General features: G+C 47.2%; 1 protein-coding gene across 1 annotated transcript in view; it reads left to right on the forward strand.

Annotated features, from left to right (window-relative positions):
- The window catches only part of hecw2b (HECT, C2 and WW domain containing E3 ubiquitin protein ligase 2b), a 127,383-nt gene that overhangs the window by 94,566 nt on the left and 11,095 nt on the right, over positions 1 to 21,722 (forward strand). Inside the window, 13 exon segments of the mRNA XM_052517366.1 lie at positions 1,342 to 1,443; positions 5,673 to 5,823; positions 6,081 to 6,184; positions 6,390 to 6,514; positions 8,292 to 8,477; positions 8,567 to 8,722; positions 9,037 to 9,145; positions 9,244 to 9,340; positions 9,603 to 9,686; positions 10,739 to 10,848; positions 11,511 to 11,631; positions 13,520 to 13,633; positions 13,825 to 13,977. Of these exon segments, the coding sequence (XP_052373326.1) occupies positions 1,342 to 1,443; positions 5,673 to 5,823; positions 6,081 to 6,184; positions 6,390 to 6,514; positions 8,292 to 8,477; positions 8,567 to 8,722; positions 9,037 to 9,145; positions 9,244 to 9,340; positions 9,603 to 9,686; positions 10,739 to 10,848; positions 11,511 to 11,631; positions 13,520 to 13,633; positions 13,825 to 13,977 (1,612 nt within the window).

Below are 21,722 nucleotides of genomic sequence, written 5' to 3' on the forward strand. Positions count from 1 at the left end.
TTCCTCTCTTCTCATCTTGTCCAGGGGCCACAGTGTGTTTAAATGTCTTCCTCTCTTCTCATCTTGTCCAGGGGCCACAGTCTGTTTAAATGTCTTCCTCTCTTCTCATCTTGTCCAAGGGGCCACAGTCTGTTTAAATGTCTTCCTCTCTTCTCATCTTCTTCAGGGGCCACAGTGTGTTTAAATGTCTTCCTCTCTTCTCATCTTGTCCAGGGGCCACAGTCTGTTTAAATGTCTTCCTCTCTTCTCATCTTGTCCAGGGGCCACAGTCTGTTTAAATGTCTTCCTCTCTTCTCATCTTCTTCAGGGGCCACAGTGTGTTTAAATGTCTTCCTCTCTTCTCATCTTGTCCAGGGGCCACAGTCTGTTTAAATGTCTTCCTCTCTTCTCATCTTGTCCAGGGGCCACAGTGTGTTTAAATGTCTTCCTCTCTTCTCATCTTGTCCAGGGGCCACAGTGTGTTTTAATGTCTTCCTCTCTTCTCATCTTGTCCAGGGGCCACAGTGTGTTTAAATGTCTTCCTCTCTTCTCATCTTGTCCAGGGGCCACAGTGTGTTTAAATGTCTTCCTCTCTTCTCATCTTCTTCAGGGGCCACAGTGTGTTTAAATGTCTTCCTCTCTTCTCATCTTGTCCAGGGGCCACAGTGTGTTTTAATGTCTTCCTCTCTTCTCATCTTGTCCAGGGGCCACAGTCTGTTTAAATGTCTTCCTCTCTTCTCATCTTGTCCAGGGGCCACAGTGTGTTTAAATGTCTTCCTCTCTTCTCATCTTCTTCAGGGGCCACAGTCTGTTTAAATGTCTTCCTCTCTCCTCATCTTGTCCAGGGGCCACAGTCTGTTTAAATGTCTTCCTCTCTTCTCATCTTGTCCAGGGGCCACAGTGTGTTTAAATGTCTTCCTCTCTTATCATCTTGTCCAGGGGCCACAGTGTGTTTTAATGTCTTCCTCTCTCCTCATCTTGTCCAGGGGCCACAGTGTGTTTAAATGTCTTCCTCTCTCCTCATCTTGTCCAGGGGCCACAGTCTGTTTAAATGTCTTCCTCTCTTCTCATCTTCTTCAGGGGCCACAGTGTGTTTAAATGTCTTCCTCTCTTCTCATCTTGTCCAGGGGCCACAGTGTGTTTTAATGTCTTCCTCTCTCCTCATCTTGTCCAGGGGCCACAGTGTGTTTTAATGTCTTCCTCTCTCCTCATCTTGTCCAGGGGCCACAGTGTGTTTTAATGTCTTCCTCTCTCCTCATCTTGTCCAGGGGCCACAGTGTGTTTAAATGTCTTCCCCTCTCCTCATCTTGTCCAGGGGCCACAGTATGTTTTAATGTCTTCCCCTCTCCTCATCTTCTTCAGGGGCCACAGGTCAAGTCAACGGTCACCAGTCCGTCCGCTCCCTGCCCTCTGTCCGTCACGACATGGGTCGCTACCAGAGAGTAGATGAGCCACTTCCTCCCAGTGAGTAGTGTTGCTGAGGGAGGAAGAGAAAGATTGAAATCCTGATCATGTCAGTTGACCGACTCATAATCTGACATGGTAGAATTGATACAATTAGTAATAATATTAGAATTAGTGGTTGACTTATTGCAGTGTGTGTCATATACACTGAGTGTACAAAACATTAGGAACACCTTCATGATGTTTGAGTTGCAACCCCTTTACCCCTCAGAACAGCCTCACTGTGTCGGGGCCTGGACTCTACAAGGTGTGGAAAGCGTTCCACAGAGATGCTGGCCCATGTTGACTCCAATGCTTCCCACAGTTGTATCAAGTTGTCTGGATGTCCTTTGGGTGGGGGACCATTTTGATACACATGGGAATCTGTTGAGTGTGAAAAACCCAGCAGCGTTGCAGTTCTTGACACATTCAAACCAATGCGACTGGCACCTACTACCATACCCTGTTTACAGTCACTTCAATCTTTTGTCTTGCCCATTCACCCTCTAAATGACACACACACAATCCATGTTCCAATTGTCTCAAGGCTTAAACATCCTTATTTAACCTGTCTCCTCCTCTTCATCTACACTGATTGAAGTGGATTTAACAAGTGACATCAATAAGGGATCATAGCTTCAACCTAACCTGGTCAGTCTATGTCATGGAAAGAGCAGGTGTTCCTAATGTTTTGTCCACTCAGTGCATATGATATATTTGCCTTGCTGACTGGGAGGCCCGTATAGACAGTCACAGTCGTGTGTGTGTGTGTGTGTGTGTGTGTGTGTGTGTGTGTGTGTGTGTGTGTGTGTGTGTGTGTGTGTGTGTGTGTGTGTGTGTGTGTGTGTGTGTGTGTGTGTGTGTTTCAAACTGGGAGGCCCGTATAGACAGTCACAGTGGTGTGTTTTAGACTGGGAGGCCCGTATAGACAGTCACAGTCGTGTGTTCTGTGTGTTTTAGACTGGGAGGCCCGTATAGACAGTCACAGTCGTGTGTTCTATGTGTTTTAGACTGGGAGGCCGTATAGACAGTCACAGTCGTGTGTTCTATGTGTTTTAGACTGGGAGGCCGTATAGACAGTCACAGTCGTGTGTTCTGTGTGTTTTAGACTGGGAGGCCCGTATAGACAGTCACAGTCGTGTGTTCTGTGTGTTTTAGACTGGGAGGCCCGTATAGACAGTCACAGTCGTGTGTTCTATGTGTTTTAGACTGGGAGGCCTGTATAGACAGTCACAGTCGTGTGTTCTATGTGTTTTAGACTGGGAGGCCCGTATAGACAGTCACAGTCGTGTGTTCTATGTGTTTTAGACTGGGAGGCCCGTATAGACAGTCACAGTCGTGTGTTCTATGTGTTTTAGACTGGGAGGCCCGTATAGACAGTCACAGTCGTGTGTTCTATGTGTTTTAGACTGGGAGGCCCCTATAGACAGTCACAGTCGTGTGTTCTATGTGTTTTAGACTGGGAGGCCCGTATAGACAGTCACAGTGGTGTGTTTTAGACTGGGAGGCCCGTATAGACAGTCACAGTGGTGTGTTCTGTGTGTTTTAGACTGGGAGGCCCGTATAGACAGTCACAGTCGTGTGTTCTGTGTGTTTTAGACTGGGAGGCCCGTATAGACAGTCACAGTCGTGTGTTCTATGTGTGTTTTAGACTGGGAGGCCCGTATAGACAGTCACAGTGGTGTGTTCTGTGTGTTTTAGACTGGGAGGCCCGTATAGACAGTCACAGTCGTGTGTTCTGTGTGTTTTAGACTGGGAGGCCCGTATAGACAGTCACAGTCGTGTGTTCTATGTGTGTTTTAGACTGGGAGGCCCGTATAGACAGTCACAGTGGTGTGTTCTATGTGTTTCAGACTGGGAGGCCGTATAGACAGTCACAGTCGTGTGTTCTATGTGTGTTTTAGACTGGGAGGCCCGTATAGACAGTCACAGTCGTGTGTTCTATGTGTGTTTTAGACTGGGAGGCCCGTATAGACAGTCACAGTGGTGTGTTCTGTGTGTTTTAGACTGGGAGGCCCGTATAGACAGTCACAGTCGTGTGTTCTATGTGTTTTAGACTGGGAGGCCTGTATAGACAGTCACAGTCGAGTGTTCTATGTGTTTTAGACTGGGAGGCCCATATAGACAGTCACAGTCGTGTGTTCTATGTGTTTTAGACTGGGAGGCCCGTATAGACAGTCACAGTCGAGTGTTCTATGTGTTTTAGACTGGGAGGCCCGTATAGACAGTCACAGTCGAGTGTTCTATGTGTTTTAGACTGGGAGGCCCGTATAGACAGTCACAGTCGAGTGTTCTATGTGTTTTAGACTGGGAGGCCCCTATAGACAGTCACAGTCGTGTGTTCTATGTGTTTTAGACTGGGAGGCCCGTATAGACAGTCACAGTCACGTGTGTTCTATGTGTTTTAGACTGGGAGGCCGTATAGACAGTCACAGTCGTGTGTTCTATGTGTTTTAGACTGGGAGGCCCCTATAGACAGTCACAGTGGTGTGTTCTATGTGTTTTAGACTGGGAGGCCCCTATAGACAGTCACAGTGGTGTGTTCTATGTGTTTTAGACTGGGAGGCCTGTATAGACAGTCACAGTGGTGTGTTCTATGTGTTTTAGACTGGGAGGCCGTATAGACAGTCACAGTCGTGTGTTCTATGTGTTTTAGACTGGGAGGCCGTATAGACAGTCACAGTCGTGTGTTCTATGTGTTTTAGAATGGGAGGCCGTATAGACAGTCACAGTGGTGTGTTCTATGTGTTTTAGACTGGGAGGCCCGTATAGACAGTCACAGTGGTGTGTTCTATGTGTTTTAGACTGGGAGGCCGTATAGACAGTCACAGTCGTGTGTTCTATGTGTTTTAGACTGGGAGGCCGTATAGACAGTCACAGTCGTGTGTTCTATGTGTTTTAGACTGGGAGGCCCGTATAGACAGTCACAGTCGTGTGTTCTGTGTGTTTTAGACTGGGAGGCCCGTATAGACAGTCACAGTCGTGTGTTCTATGTGTTTTAGACTGGGAGGCCGTATAGACAGTCACAGTCGTGTGTTCTATGTGTTTTAGACTGGGAGGCCCGTATAGACAGTCACAGTCGTGTGTTCTGTGTGTTTTAGACTGGGAGGCCCGTATAGACAGTCACAGTCGTGTGTTCTATGTGTTTTAGACTGGGAGGCCCGTATAGACAGTCACAGTCGTGTGTTCTGTGTGTTTTAGACTGGGAGGCCCGTATAGACAGTCACAGTCGTGTGTTCTGTGTGTTTCAGACTGGGAGGCCCATATAGACAGTCACAGTCGTGTGTTCTGTGTGTTTCAGACTGGGAGGCCCGTATAGACAGTCACAGTCGTGTGTTCTATGTGTTTTAGACTGGGAGGCCCGTATAGACAGTCACAGTCGTGTGTTCTATGTGTTTCAGACTGGGAGGCCCGTATAGACAGTCACAGTCGTGTGTTCTATGTGTGTTTCAGACTGGGAGGCCCGTATAGACAGTCACAGTCGTGTGTTCTGTGTGTTTTAGACTGGGAGGCCCGTATAGACAGTCACAGTCGTGTGTTTCAGACTGGGAGGCCCGTATAGACAGTCACAGTCGTGTGTTCTATGTGTGTTTCAGACTGGGAGGCCCGTATAGACAGTCACAGTCGTGTGTTCTATGTGTGTTTTAGACTGGGAGGCCCGTATAGACAGTCACAGTCGTGTGTTCTATGTGTGTTTTAGACTGGGAGGCCCGTATAGACAGTCATAGTCGTGTGTTCTGTGTGTTTTAGACTGGGAGGCCCGTATAGACAGTCATAGTCGTGTGTTCTGTGTGTTTCAGACTGGGAGGCCCATATAGACAGTCACAGTCGTGTGTTCTATGTGTGTTTCAGACTGGGAGGCCGTATAGACAGTCACAGTCGTGTGTTCTGTGTGTTTTAGACTGGGAGGCCGTATAGACAGTCACAGTCGTGTGTTCTGTGTGTTTTAGACTGGGAGGCCCGTATAGACAGTCACAGTGGTGTGTTCTATGTGTTTCAGACTGGGAGGCCGTATAGACAGTCACAGTCGTGTGTTCTATGTGTTTTAGACTGGGAGGCCGTATAGACAGTCACAGTCGTGTGTTCTATGTGTGTTTTAGACTGGGAGGCCCATATAGACAGTCACAGTCGTGTGTTCTGTGTGTTTTAGACTGGGAGGCCCGTATAGACAGTCACAGTCGTGTGTTCTATGTGTTTTAGACTGGGAGGCCCGTATAGACAGTCACAGTCGTGTGTTCTATGTGTTTTAGACTGGGAGGCCCGTATAGACAGTCACAGTCGTGTGTTCTATGTGGACCATGTGAACCGCACCACCACCTGGCAGAGACCCACCGCGCCTCCAGCACCGCAGCTCCTCCAGAGGTCCAACAGCATACAGCAGATGGAACAGCTCAACCGCAGGTTACAACCAGCACACACACCTATCATGTATCTAGCCACACACACATGCAGAACACACACACACACAGGCAGAACACACACACACACACACATGCAGAACACACACTCACACACACACTCACACACACACACACACACACACACACACACACACACACACACACACACACACACACACACACGCACACACACACACACTCACCACTCTCTTCTATAGAGTTTGTGTTACAGTTTAGTGCCATTGCTTTTGTCTTCAGGTATCAGAGTATACGCAGGACGATGACCAATGAGAGAACAGCAGAGGAGCTGACAGCTCCGCCCGAGGTGCCCACCGACGACACTGACCACCATACTATCCCAGGTAGCCAGGCTTGCAGTGCATTCTGGTCGCTGTAGTCAACTAAAACTTGACTATAGGCCTGTAAACTTTCACTAGCCAGTATTCTGCTTGTTTAGGATGGTTTCTACTAAAACTAAACCCGGCTCTTGTTAAAGCTTTTCAAATGAAATTGTTTGGTTATTAACTTGTTGTGTGTGTGTGTGTGTGTCTGTGTGTGTGTTGTCAGAGTATCGTCGTGATGGTGTGGTGACTCCAGATAGTTCTCGTTCTCGTCTCAGTCTGCTCCTCCAGTCTCCCAGCGCTAAGTTCCTGACCAGCCCTGACTTCTTCACCTTGCTGCATTCCAACCCTGTATGTTTCTCTCACACACACACACACACACACACACACACACACACACACACACACACACACACACACACACACACACACACACACACACACACACACACACACACACACACACACCTAGATCCCCCCCTTACTGCGCGATCAGTTCATTTCTATGACCTATATTTCTACTATTACAGTACTGTAGCTATATTTACCTCACACTGTCACATCAGTCATTCATCACTTTACAATACTACCCTTCTCTCCTCTTCCTCTTCCTCTCCTCTTCTCTACTCTACTCAACTCTCCCACTGTCCTCCCTCCCTTCTCCTCCACGTCCTCTCCTTTTCTCTCCTCTTCTCTCCTCTTCCTCTTCCTCTCCACTCCTCCCCTCTCCACTCCACTCCCACCCTCCTATCCTCTTCTCTTCTCCCCTCTTCTCTCCACTCCCACCCTCCTCCCCCTCCTCTCCCCTCTTCTCTCCTCTCCCATCCTCCTCTCCTCTCCCACCCTCCTATCCTCTTCTCTCCCTCCTCCTCTCCTCTCCTCTCCCACCCTCCTATCCTCTCCCTCTCCTCTCCTCTCCTCTCCTCTCCTCTCCTCTCCTCTCCTCTCCTCTCCTCTCCTCTCCTCTCCTCTCCTCTCCTCTCCTCTCCTCTCCTCTCCTCTCCTCTCCTCTCCCACCCTCCTATCCTGTTCTCTCCCCCCTCCTCCCCCCTCTTCTCTCCTCTTCTCTCCCACCCTCCTATCCTCTTCTCTCCCCCTCCTCTCCCCTCTTCTCTCCTCTTCTCTCCCACCCTCCTCTCCTCTCCCACCCTCCTATTCTCTCCTCTCCCCCCTCCTCCCATCTCCTCTCCTCTCCCACCTTCTTCTCCCTCTTCTCTCTTCTCCCACCCTCCTCCCCTCTACAATCCTCTCCCCTTCTCTCCTCTGCTCTCGCACCTTCCTCTCCCTCTCTTCTCCCACCCTCCTCCCCTCTACAATCCTCTCCCCTTCTCTCCTCTCCTCTCCTCCTCTCCTCTCCTCTCCTCTCCCCTCTTCTCTCCTCTTCTCTCCTAGCCCTCCTCTCCCCTCCTCTCCTCTCCTCTCCTCTCCCACCTTCTTCTCCCTCTTCTCTCTTCTCCCACCCTCCTCCCCTCTACAATCCTCTCCCCTTCTCTCCTCTCCCAACTTCTTCTCCCCTCTTCTCTCTTCTCCCACCCTCCTCCTCTCTACAATCCTCTCCCCTTCTCTCCTCTGCTCTCGCACCTTCCTCTCCCTCTCTTCTCCCACCCTCCTCCCCTCTACAATCCTCTCCCCTTCTCTCCTCTCCTCTCCTCTCCTCTCCTCTCCTCTCCTCTCCTCTCCTCTCCTCTCCTCTCCCACCTTCTTCTCCCTCTTCTCTCTTCTCCCACCCTCCTCCCCTCTACAATCCTCTCCCCTTCTCTCCTCTCCTCTCCCACCTTCTTCTCCCTCTCCTCTCTTCTCCCACCCTCCTCCCTCTACAATCCTCTCCCCTTCTCTCCTCTCCTCTCCCACCTTATTCTCCCTCTTCTCTCTTCTCCCACCCTCCTCCTCTCTACAATCCTCTCCCCTTCTCTCCTCTGCTCTCGCACCTTCCTCTCCCTCTCTTCTCCCACCCTCCTCCCCTCTACAATCCTCTCCCCTTCTCTCCTCTCCTCTTCCACCTTCTTCTCCCTCTCCTCTCTTCTCCCACCCTCCTCCCCTCTACAATTCTCTCCCCTTCTCTCCTCTGCTCTCGCACCTTCCTCTCCCTCTCCTCTCCCACTCTCCTCTTCTCTTGTTCTCTCCCCAGAGTGCCTACCGCATGTTTACAGGTAACACCTGCCTGAAACACATGATCAGTAAGGTGCGTCGGGACACGCATCACTATGAGCGCTACCAGCACAACAGAGACCTGGTGGTTTTCCTCAACATGTTCTCCAACAAACAGCTGGAGCTGCCCCGTGGCTGGGAGCTGAAGCACGACCACACTGGCAAGGTACAGACAGACAGACAGACAGACAGACAGACAGACAGACAGACAGACAGACAGACACTAACCTCTTCTCATTCTGTCTGACTCTACAGCCTTTCTTTGTGGACCACAACTGCCGGGCCACTACGTTCATCGACCCTCGGCTCCCTCTTCAGAGCAGCACACGTCCCAGCAGCCTCCTGGCCCACCGCCAGCACCTGACCAGACAACGCAGCCACAGCGCTGGCGAAGTCAGCCCACAACACATGGTGAGACACACACACACATCATGGTGAGACACACACACACACATCATGGTGAGACACACACACACACATCATGGTGAGACACACACACACACACATCATGGTGAGACACACACACATCATGGTGAGACACACACACACACATCATGGTGAGACACACACACATCATGGTGAGACACACACACACACATAAATCATTGTGAGACACACATACACACACACACACACACACATCATGGTTAGACACACACACACAAGATATGGTGAGCCACACACATGCACTTGTCAGTCAACTCAACCACCTCTCTGTGCTCCAGGTGGGTGACCACCCTCGTCGTTCTGGAGGAGGACCCCCTGTAATGCCCCGCCCATCCAGCACCTTCACCCCGGTCAGCCGCACCCAGTACCAAGATGTAGTGCCAGTGGGTGAGTGGACACACACACACACACACACACACACACACACACACACACACACACAAACACACACATAGCTCATTCTGTCCTCGACTCTTTCTCTTCAGCTTACAACGACAAGATTGTGGCGTTTCTACGACAACCCAATATCTTTGAGATCCTGCAGGAGAGACAGACAGAGTTTATCAGGAACCACTGGCTCAGGTCAGCAGCCTCTTCCTCCACCCTTTTTTCCCTCCTACCTCCCCCTCCCCCCTCCCCCCCCCCCCCCTCCGCCCCCCCCCCCTCCCTCCTTCCTCCCCCTCCCTCCTTCCTCCCCCCCCCCCTCCCTCCTTCCCACCCCTCCCTCCTCACTTCACTCAGAACGGTCCCTCAAACCCTCACTACTAAATTCACTACTGTTGTCAACTCACTCACTATACCTCCAAGGAGTGGTTAAGGATCATTCTGTTGTTCTCCACCACAGGGAGAAGGTGCAGTTGATCCGTAATGAAGGGGCCTCTGGTCTTGCCAGGCTGTCTGGTGATGCAGACCTGGTCATCCTCCTCAGGTGAGCTACTGTCATACCTGTACCTGCCTCATACCTGTACCTGCCTCATACCTGTACCTGCCTCATACCTGCCTCATACCTGTACCTGCCTCATACCTGTACCTGCCTCATACCTGTACCTGCCTCATACCTGTACCTGCCTCATACCTGTACCTGCCTCATACCTGTACCTGCCTCATACCTGTACCTGCCTCATACCTGTACCTGCCTCATACCTGTACCTGCCTCATACCTGTACCTGCCTCATACCTGTACCTGCCTCATACCTGTACCTGCCTCATACCTGTACCTGCCTCATACCTGTACCTGCCTCATACCAGTACCTGCCTCATACCTGTACCTGCCTCATACCTGTACCTGCCTCATACCTATACCTGCCTCATACCAGTACCTGCCTCATACCTGTACCTGCCTCATACCTGTACCTGCCTCATACCTGTACCTGCCTCATACCTGCCTCATACCTGTACCTGCCTCATACCTGTACCTGCCTCATACCTGTACCTGCCTCATACCAGTACCTGCCTCATACCTGTACCTGCCTCATACATGTACCTGCCTCATACCTGCCTCATACCAGTACCTGCCTCATACCAGTACCTGCCTCATACCTGTACCTGCCTCATACCTGTACCTGCCTCATACCTGCCTTATTCAGATGTAGGACCTTCATTTCAGCCAGTTTGCTACAGAAGGAAAATAATCCTGCAGCAACAGGAGATAATGGATAATAATTCATGGAGATGTGTCCAGGGGAATGTGACATTTCTAAGTGGAAATTACAAACTTTAGAAGACTCAAATACACAATACGTTTTACATTTTCTGCACTGCAGGAAAGTTCTCCTGCAACAGGGTGATCAAATGAAGATCCTACATCTGTACCTGCCTCTCACAACTATCAGTGTATGAGAAGCTTTGTGCTTGACACCTGACGACTTGTGTTAGCTCCCCGAGCCAATACCTAGGCTTTAGTTCAAACACAGTTTTGTTACTTTGGGTCTCTGTAGCTCTCAGTGACATTGTCTCCTCTCTCTTGGTTCTCTCTGGCAGCCTGTTTGAGGAGGAAGTGATGTCATACGTTCCGCCTCACGCCTTACTGCACCCCAGCTACTGCCAGTCCCCACGAAGCTCCCCCGTGTCCTCCCCACAGAACTCACCTGGTGAGAAGGCTTCTCTACATCTCTCTCTGTTACCATTCTGTCTTTCTCTATTTCTCTCTCTTTTTCACACACACACACACACACACACACACACACACACACACACACACACACACACACACACACACACACACACACACACACACACACACAGGTATAGAGGGAGCTCTTTTCTTGTCTCCTCCTCCATCTTTAACTCTGTCTCTGGGTGGTTCTCTCTCTCTGTCTCTCTCTCTCTGTCTCTGTCTCTCTCTATCTGTCTCTCTCTCTCTCTCTGTCTGTCTCTGTCTTTCTCTGTCTGTCTCTATCTCTGTCTCTGTCTCTCTCTCTCTCTCTCTCTCTCTCTCTGTCTCTCTCTCTCTGTCTCTCTGTCTCTCTCTCTCTCTCTCTCTCTCTCTCTCTCTCTCTCTCTCTCTCTGTCTCTCTCTGTCTCTCTCTCTCTCTCTGTCTCTATCTGTCTCTGTCTCTCTCTCTCTGTCTCTGTCTGTCTGTCTGTCTCTGTCTCTGTCTGTCTCTGTCTCTCTCTGTCTGTCTCTGTCTCTCTCTGTCTCTGTCTCTCTCTCTTTCTCTCTCTCTCTTCTCTTTCTCTTTCTCTCTCTCTCTCCCTGTTTGTAGGGAGCACACACTCATCCCTCGTTCTCTGTCAAATTGTATTCCCCCAGGAACACAGCGAGCTAATGCCCGTGCCCCTGCCCCCTACAAGCGAGACTTTGAAGCCAAACTGCGGAACTTCTACCGCAAACTGGAGACCAAGGGCTATGGCCAGGGTCCAGGGAAGTTAAAGTATGTAAACCAAGGGCTACGGCCAGGACCCAGGGAAGTTAAAGTATGTAGACCAAGGGCTACGGCCAGGGAAGTTAAAAGTATGTAGACCAAGGGCTACGGCCAGGGCCCAGGGAAGTTAAAGTATGTAGACCAAGGGCTACGGCCAGGGCCCAGGGAAGTTAAAGTATGTAGACCAAGGGCTACGGCCAGGGCCCAGGGAAGTTAAAGTATGTAGACCAAGGGCTACGGCCAGGGCCCAGGGAAGTTAAAGTATGTAGACCAAGGGCTACGGCCAGGGCCCAGGGAAGTTAAAGTATGTAGACCAAGGGCTACGGCCAGGGCCCAGGGAAGTTAAAGTATGTAAACCAAGGGCTACGGCCAGGGCCCAGGGAAGTTAAAGTATGTAGACCAAGGGCTACGGCCAGGGCCCAGGGAAGTTAAAGTATGTAGACCAAGGGCTACGGCCAGGGCCCAGGGAAGTTAAAGTATGTAGACCAAGGGCTACGGCCAGGGCCCAGGGAAGTTAAAGTATGTAGACCAAGGGCTACGGCCAGGGCCCAGGGAAGTTAAAGTATGTAGACCAAGGGCTACGGCCAGGGCCCAGGGAAGTTAAAGTATGTAGACCAAGGGCTACGGCCAGGGCCCAGGGAAGTTAAAGTATGTAGACCAAGGGCTACGACCAGGGTCCAGGGAAGTTAAAGTATGTAGACCAAGGGCTACGGCCAGGGCCCAGGGAAGTTAAAGTATGTAGACCAAGGGCTACGGCCAGGGCCCAGGGAAGTTAAAGTATGTAGACCAAGGGCTACGGCCAGGGCCCAGGGAAGTTAAAGTATGTAGACCAAGGGCTACGGCCAGGGCCCAGGGAAGTTAAAGTATGTAGACCAAGGGCTACGGCCAGGGCCCAGGGAAGTTAAAGTATGTAGACCAAGGGCTACGGCCAGGGCCCAGGGAAGTTAAAGTATGTAGACCAAGGGCTACGGCCAGGGCCCAGGGAAGTTAAAGTATGTAGTGGGGAGGGTGTTTGTCATCAATATAATACTGTAACATGTTTTAATATTCATGGATGAATACTGTAATATAGATTCATATTCATGTGTGAATACTGTAATATAGATTCATATTCATATTCATGGATGAATACTGTAATATAGATTCATATTCATGTGTGAATACTGTAATATAGATTCATATTCATGGATGAATACTGTAATATAGATTCATATTCATGTGTGAATACTGTAATATAGATTCATATTCATGTGTGAATACTGTAATATAGATTCATATTCATGTGTGAATACTGTAATATATATTCATATTCATGTGTGAATACTGTAATATAGATTCATATTCATGTGTGAATACTGTAATATAGATTCATATTCATGTGTGAATACTGTAATATAGATTCATATTCATGGATGAATACTGTAATATAGATTCATATTCATGTGTGAATACTGTAATATAGATTCATATTCATGTGTGAATACTGTAATATAGATTCATATTCATGTGTGAATACTGTAATATAGATTCATATTCATGTGTGAATACTGTAATATGAATATTCATGGATGTACTGTAATATAGATTCATATTCATGTGTGAATACTGTAATATAGATTCATATTCATGGATGAATACTGTAATATAGATTCATATTCATGTGTGAATACTGTAATATAGATTCATATTCATGTGTGAATACTGTAATATAGATTCATATTCATGGATGAATACTGTAATATGAATGCGTTATTGATCTAGCTAAATGCTTTGGTGTTCCGGCCAAAGAAATAGAATCTCATTCTAGTTCTGTGGTCCACCCACATACCCTCCATCCACGCCCTCCTGCCCTTACCAGTTCCCCCCTGTGTGTGTCTCTTCCTCCCCCAACCCCCAGGTTGATCATCCGTAGAGATCATCTCCTGGAGGATGCCTTCAACCAGGTCATGTGTTACTCCCGGAAAGACCTGCAGAGGAGCAAGCTCTATGTCAGCTTCCTGGGAGAGGAGGGGTGAGTCAGACAGACTGCCTGTCCTCTACTCTTCCAGAAGCGGGGGGGATGATCCTGGGTTCAATAGAATGACACATTTGAGGAATATTTCAGTTAGAAATGCACTTTGTCTGCTCTATGATGTTCTATTTCTATCTACGCTGTTCCTTTGTGTTCCTGTGTGATAATGTATCTCCCTGGATGTGTTGCAGGTTGGACTACAGCGGCCCGTCCAGAGAGTTTTTCTTCCTGGTGTCCAGAGAGCTGTTCAACCCGTACTACGGCCTGTTTGAGTACTCGGCCAACGACACCTACACTGTTCAGATCAGCCCCATGTCTGCCTTCGTAGACAACCATCACGAGTGGTGAGTAAACTGAAGACTGGGAGGGGTTGGGGTCGGAGTGGTCTGTGGTCTGTTGGCCGATAAGCAGGGTTGGGGTCGGAGTGGTCTGTGGTCTGTTGGCTGATAAGCAGGGTTGGGTCGGAGTGGTCTGTGGTCTGTTGGCTGATAAGCAGGGTTTGGGGTCGGAGTGGTCTGTTGGCTGATAAGCAGGGTTGGGGTCGGCGTGGTCTGTGGTCTGTTGGCTGATAAGCAGGGTTTGGGGTCGGAGTGGTCTGTGGTCTGTTGGCTGATAAGCAGGGTTGGGGTCGGAGTGGTCTGTGGTCTGTTGGCTGATAAGCAGGGTTGGGGTCGGAGTGGTCTGTGGTCTGTTGGCTGATAAGCAGGGTTGGGATCGGAGTGGTCTGTTGGCTGATAAGAAGGGTTGGGGTCGGAGTGGTCTGTGGTCTGTTGGCTGATAAGCAGGGTTGGGGTCGGAGTGGTCTGTGGTCTGTTGGCTGATAAGCAGGGTTGGGGTCGGAGTGGTCTGTGGTCTGTTGGCTGATTAGCATGGTTGGGGTCGGAGTGGTCTGTGGTCTGTTGGCTGATAAGCAGGGTTGGGGTCGGAGTGGTCTGTGGTCTGTTGGCTGATAAGCAGGGTTGGGGTCGGAGTGGTCTGTGGTCTGTTGGCTGATAAGCAGGGTTTGGGGTCGGAGTGGTCTGTGGTCTGTTGGCTGATAAGCAGGGTTGGGGTCGGAGTGGTCTGTGGTCTGTTGGCTGATAAGCAGGGTTGGGGTCTGAGTGGTCTGTGGTCTGTTGGCTGATAAGCAGGGTTTGGGGTCGGAGTGGTCTGTGGTCTGTTGGCTGATAAGCAGGGTTGGGGTCGGAGTGGTCTGTGGTCTGTTGGCTGATAAGCATGGTTGGGGTCGGAGTGGTCTGTGGTCTGTTGGCTGATAAGCAGGGTTGGGGTCTGAGTGGTATGTGGTCTGTTGGCTGATAAGCAGGGTTGGGGTCAATTCAAATTTAAGTCAATTCTGGAAGCAAACTGAAATTCCTATTCAGTAATTGAAAAAATGTAATCTATTTTCAATTACTTTCAAGAAGCTTTTTGTATATATATTTTTTCAATTTTAACTAAATAATTTCCTGAATTGAGTTACTTCAATTTGAATGGAGCCCAGCCCTGGTGATGAATGGACATGTACTGAAGAGACGAGCCAAAACATCTGTCTATACTAAGACCTGGGTAATACCATGTTGTCTATACTAAGACCTGGGTAATACCATCTGTTGTCTATACTAGGACCTGGGTAATACCATGTTGTCTATACTAGGACCTGGGTAATACCATGTTGTCTATACTGGGACCTGGGTAATACCATCTGTTGTCTATACTGGGACCTGGGTAATACCATGTTGTCTATACTAGGACCTGGGTAATAACATGTTGTCTATACTAGGACCTGGGTAATACCATGTTGTCTATACTAGGACCTGGGTAATACCATGTTGTCTATACTAGGACCTGGGTAATAACATGTTGTCTATACTAAGACCTGGGTAATAACATGTTGTCTATACTAGGACCTGGGTAATAACATGTTGTCTATACTAGGACCTGGGTAATAACATGTTGTCTATACTAGGACCTGGGTAATACCATCTGTTCTCTATACTAGGACCTGGGTAATACCATGTTGTCTATACTGGGACCTGGGTAATACCATGTTGTCTATACTAGGACCTGGGTAATACCATCTGTTGTCTATACTAGGACCTGGGTAATACCATGTTGTCTATACTAGGACCTGGGTAATACCATGTTGTCTATACTAGGACCTGGGTAATACCATCTGTTGTCTATACTAGGACCTGGGTAATACCATGTTGTCTATACTGGAACCTGGGTAATACCATCTGTTGTCTATACTAGGACCTGGGTAATACCATCTGTTGTCTATACTAGGACCTGGGTAATACCATCTGTTGTCTATACTAGGACCTGGGTAATAACATGTTGTCTATACTAGGACCTGGGTAATACCATGTTGTCTATACTGGGACCTGGGTAATAACATCTGTCTATACTAGGACCTGGGTAATACCATCTGTTGTCTATACTAGGACCTGGGTGATACCATCTGTTGTCTATACTAGGACCTGGGTAATACCATGTTGTCTATACTAGGACCTGGGTAATACCATCTTGTCTATACTAGGACCTGGGTAATACCATCTGTTGTCTATACTAGGACCTGGGTAATACCATGTTGTCTATACTAGGACCTGGGTAATACCATGTTGTCTATACTAGGACCTGGGTAATACCATCTGTTGTCTATACTAGGACCTGGGTAATACCATCTGTTGTCTATACTAGGACTTGGGTAATACCATGTTGTCTATACTAGGACCTGGGTAATACCATGTTGTCTATACTAGGACCTGGGTAATACCATGTTGTCTATACTAGGACCTGGGTAATACCATGTTGTCTATACTAGGACCTGGGTAATACCATCTGTTGTCTATACTAGGACCTGGGTAATACCATCTGTTGTCTATACTAGGACCTGGGTAATACCATGTTGTCTATACTAGGACCTGGGTAATACCATGTTGTCTATACTAGGACCTGGGTAATACCATCTGTTGTCTATACTAGGACCTGGGTAATACCATGTTGTCTATACTAGGACCTGGGTAATACCATGTTGTCTATACTGGGACCTGGGTAATACCATCTGTTGTCTATACTAGGACCTGGGTAATACCATGTTGTCTATACTAGGACCTGGGTAATACCATCTGTTGTCTATACTAGGACCTGGGTAATAACATGTTGTCTATACTAGGACCTGGGTAATACCATGTTGTCTATACTAGGACCTGGGTAATACCATGTTGTCTATACTAGGACCTGGGTAATACCATGTTGTCTATACTAGGACCTGGGTAATAACATGTTGTCTATACTAGGACCTGGGTAATACCATCTGTTGTCTATACTAGGACCTGGGTAATACCATGTTGTCTATACTAGGACCTGGGTAATACCATGTTGTCTATACTAGGACCTGGGTAATACCATGTTGTCTATACTAGGACCTGGGTAATACCATGTTGTCTATACTAGGACCTGGGTAATAACATGTTGTCTATACTAGGACCTGGGTAATACCATGTTGTCTATACTAGGACCTGGGTAATACCATGTTGTCTATACTAGGACCTGGGTAATAACATGTTGTCTATACTAAGACCTGGGTAATACCATCTGTTCTCTATACTAGGACCTGGGTAATACCATGTTGTCTATACTAGGACCTGGGTAATAACATGTTGTCTATACTGGGACCTGGGTAATACCATCTGTTCTCTATACTAGGACCTGGGTTATACCATGTTGTCTATACTAGGACCTGGGTAATACCATGTTGTCTATACTGGGACCTGGGTAATACCATCTGTTCTCTATACTAGGACCTGGGTAATACCATGTTGTCTATACTAGGACCTGGGTAATACCATGTTGTCTATACTAGGACCTGGGTAATAACATGTTGTCTATACTAGGACCTGGGTAATACCATGTTGTCTATACTAGGACCTGGGTAATACCATGTTGTCTATACTAGGACCTGGGTAATACCATGTTGTCTATACTAGGACCTGGGTAATACCATCTGTTGTCTATACTAGGACCTGGGTAATACCATGTTGTCTATACTAGGACCTGGGTAATAACATGTTGTCTATACTAGGACCTGGGTAATACCATGTTGTCTATACTAGGACCTGGGTAATACCATGTTGTCTATACTAGGACCTGGGTAATACCATCTGTTGTCTATACTAGGACCTGGGTAATAACATGTTGTCTATACTAGGACCTGGGTAATACCATGTTGTCTATACTAGGACCTGGGTAATACCATGTTGTCTATACTAGGACCTGGGTAATACCATGTTGTCTATACTAGGACCTGGGTAATACCATCTGTTGTCTATACTAGGACCTGGGTAATACCATCTGTTGTCTATACTAGGACCTGGGTAATAACATGTTGTCTATACTAGGACCTGGATAATACCATGTTGTCTATACTAGGACCTGGGTAATACCATCTGTTGTCTATACTAGGACCTGGGTAATAACATGTTGTCTATACTGGGACCTGGAGTTATACCATGTTGTCTATACTAGGACCTGGGTAATACCATCTGTTGTCTATACTAGGACCTGGGTAATACCATCTGTTGTCTATACTAGGACCTGGGTAATAACATGTTGTCTATACTAGGACCTGGGTAATGCCATGTTGTCTATACTAGGACCTGGGTAATACCATGTTGTCTATACTAGGACCTGGGTAATACCATCTGTTGTCTATACTAGGACCTGGGTAATACCATTTTGTCTATACTAGGACCTGGGTAATACCATGTTGTCTATACTAGGACGTGGGTAATACCATGTCGTCTATACTAGGACCTGGGTAATACCATCTGTTGTCTATACTAGGACCTGGGTAATACCATGTTGTCTATACTAGGACCTGGGTAATACCATGTTGTCTATACTAGGACCTGGATAATACCATCTGTTGTCTATACTAGGACCTGGGTAATACCATGTTGGACCTGGATAATACCATCGGTTGTCTATACTAGGACCTGGGTAATACCATGTTGTCTATACTAGGACCTGGGTAATACCATGTTGTCTATACTAGGACCTGGGTAATACCATCTGTTGTCTATACTAGGACCTGGGTAATACCATCTGTTGTCTATACTAGGACCTGGGTAATACCATGTTGTCTATACTAGGACCTGGGTAATACCATCTGTTGTCTATACTAGGACCTGGGTAATACCATGTTGTCTATACTAGGACCTGGGTAATAACATCTGTTGTCTATACTAGGACCTGGGTAATAACATGTTGTCTATACTAGGACCTGGGTAATACCATGTTGTCTATACTAGGACCTGGGTAATACCATCTGTTGTCTATACTAGGACCTGGGTAATACCATGTTGTCTATACTGGGACCTGGGTAATACCATCTGTTGTCTATACTAGGACCTGGGTAATAACATGTTGTCTATACTAGGACCTGGGTAATACCATGTTGTCTATACTAGGACCTGGGTAATACCATGTTGTCTATACTGGGACCTGGGTAATAACATGTTGTCTATACTAGGACCTGGGTAATACCATCTGTTGTCTATACTAGGACCTGGGTAATAACATGTTGTCTATACTAGGACCTGGGTAATGCCATGTTGTCTATACTAGGACCTGGGTAATACCATGTTGTCTATACTGGGACCTGGGTAATAACATGTTGTCTATACTAGGACCTGGGTAATAACATGTTGTCTATACTAGGACCTGGGTAATACCATCTGTTGTCTATACTAGGACCTGGGTAATACCATCTGTTGTCTATACTAGGACCTGGGTAATACCATGTTGTCTATACTAGGACCTGGATAATACCATGTTGTCTATACTAGGACCTGGGTAATACCATCTGTTGTCTATACTAGGACCTGGGTAATAACATGTTGTCTATACTGGGACCTGGAGTTATACCATGTTGTCTATACTAGGACCTGGGTAATACCATCTGTTGTCTATACTAGGACCTGGGTAATACCATCTGTTGTCTATACTAGGACCTGGGTAATAACATGTTGTCTATACTAGGACCTGGGTAATGCCATGTTGTCTATACTAGGACCTGGGTAATACCATGTTGTCTATACTAGGACCTGGATAATACCATGTTGTCTATACTAGGACCTGGGTAATACCATCTGTTGTCTATACTAGGACCTGGGTAATACCATGTTGTCTATACTAGGACCTGGGTAATACCATGTTGTCTATACTAGGACGTGGGGTCTATACTAGGACCTGGGTAATACCATCTGTTGTCTATACTAGGACCTGGGTAATAACATGTTGTCTATACTGGGACCTGGAGTTATACCATGTTGTCTATACTAGGACCTGGGTAATACCATCTGTTGTCTATACTAGGACCTGGGTAATACCATCTGTTGTCTATACTAGGACCTGGGTAATAACATGTTGTCTATACTAGGACCTGGGTAATGCCATGTTGTCTATACTAGGACCTGGGTAATACCATGTTGTCTATACTAGGACCTGGGTAATACCATCTGTTGTCTATACTAGGACCTGGGTAATACCATTTTGTCTATACTAGGACCTGGGTAATACCATGTTGTCTATACTAGGACGTGGGTAATACCATGTCGTCTATACTAGGACCTGGGTAATACCATCTGTTGTCTATACTAGGACCTGGGTAATACCATGTTGTCTATACTAGGACCTGGGTAATACCATGTTGTCTATACTAGGACCTGGATAATACCATCTGTTGTCTATACTAGGACCTGGGTAATACCATGTTGTCTATACTAGGACCTGGATAATACCATCGGTTGTCTATACTAGGACCTGGGTAATACCATGTTGTCTATACTAGGACCTGGGTAATACCATGTTGTCTATACTAGGACCTGGGTAATACCATCTGTTGTCTATACTAGGACCTGGGTAATACCATCTGTTGTCTATACTAGGACCTGGGTAATACCATGTTGTCTATACTAGGACCTGGGTAATACCATCTGTGTCTATACTAGGACCTGGGTAATACCATGTTGTCTATACTAGGACCTGGGTAATAACATCTGTTGTCTATACTAGGACCTGGGTAATAACATGTTGTCTATACTAGGACCTGGGTAATACCATGTTGTCTATACTAGGACCTGGGTAATACCATGTTGTCTATACTAGGACCTGGGTAATACCATGTTGTCTATACTAGGACCTGGGTAATACCATCTGTTGTCTATACTAGGACCTGGGTAATACCATGTTGTCTATACTAGGACCTGGGTAATACCATGTTGTCTATACTAGGACCTGGGTAATACCATGTTGTCTATACTAGGACCTGGGTAATACCATGTTGTCTATACTAGGACCTGGGTAATACCATCTGTTGTCTATACTAGGACCTGGGTAATAACATGTTGTCTATACTGGGACCTGGAGTTATACCATGTTGTCTATACTAGGACCTGGGTAATACCATCTGTTGTCTATACTAGGACCTGGGTAATACCATCTGTTGTCTATACTAGGACCTGGGTAATAACATGTTGTCTATACTAGGACCTGGGTAATGCCATGTTGTCTATACTAGGACCTGGGTAATACCATGTTGTCTATACTAGGACCTGGGTAATACCATCTGTTGTCTATACTAGGACCTGGGTAATACCATTTGTCTATACTAGGACCTGGGTAATACCATGTTGTCTATACTAGGACCTGGGTAATACCATGTCGTCTATACTAGGACCTGGGTAATACCATCTGTTGTCTATACTAGGACCTGGGTAATACCATGTTGTCTATACTAGGACCTGGGTAATACCATGTTGTCTATACTAGGACCTGGATAATACCATCTGTTGTCTATACTAGGACCTGGGTAATACCATGTTGTCTATACTAGGACCTGGATAATACCATCGGTTGTCTATACTAGGACCTGGGTAATACCATGTTGTCTATACTAGGACCTGGGTAATACCATGTTGTCTATACTAGGACCTGGGTAATACCATCTGTTGTCTATACTAGGACCTGGGTAATACCATCTGTTGTCTATACTAGGACCTGGGTAATACCATGTTGTCTATACTAGGACCTGGGTAATACCATGTTG

The sequence above is a fragment of the Oncorhynchus keta genome, unplaced genomic scaffold, assembly GCF_023373465.1.
Source record: "Oncorhynchus keta strain PuntledgeMale-10-30-2019 unplaced genomic scaffold, Oket_V2 Un_scaffold_714_pilon_pilon, whole genome shotgun sequence".
In the NCBI taxonomy this organism is placed as follows: domain Eukaryota; kingdom Metazoa; phylum Chordata; class Actinopteri; order Salmoniformes; family Salmonidae; genus Oncorhynchus; species Oncorhynchus keta.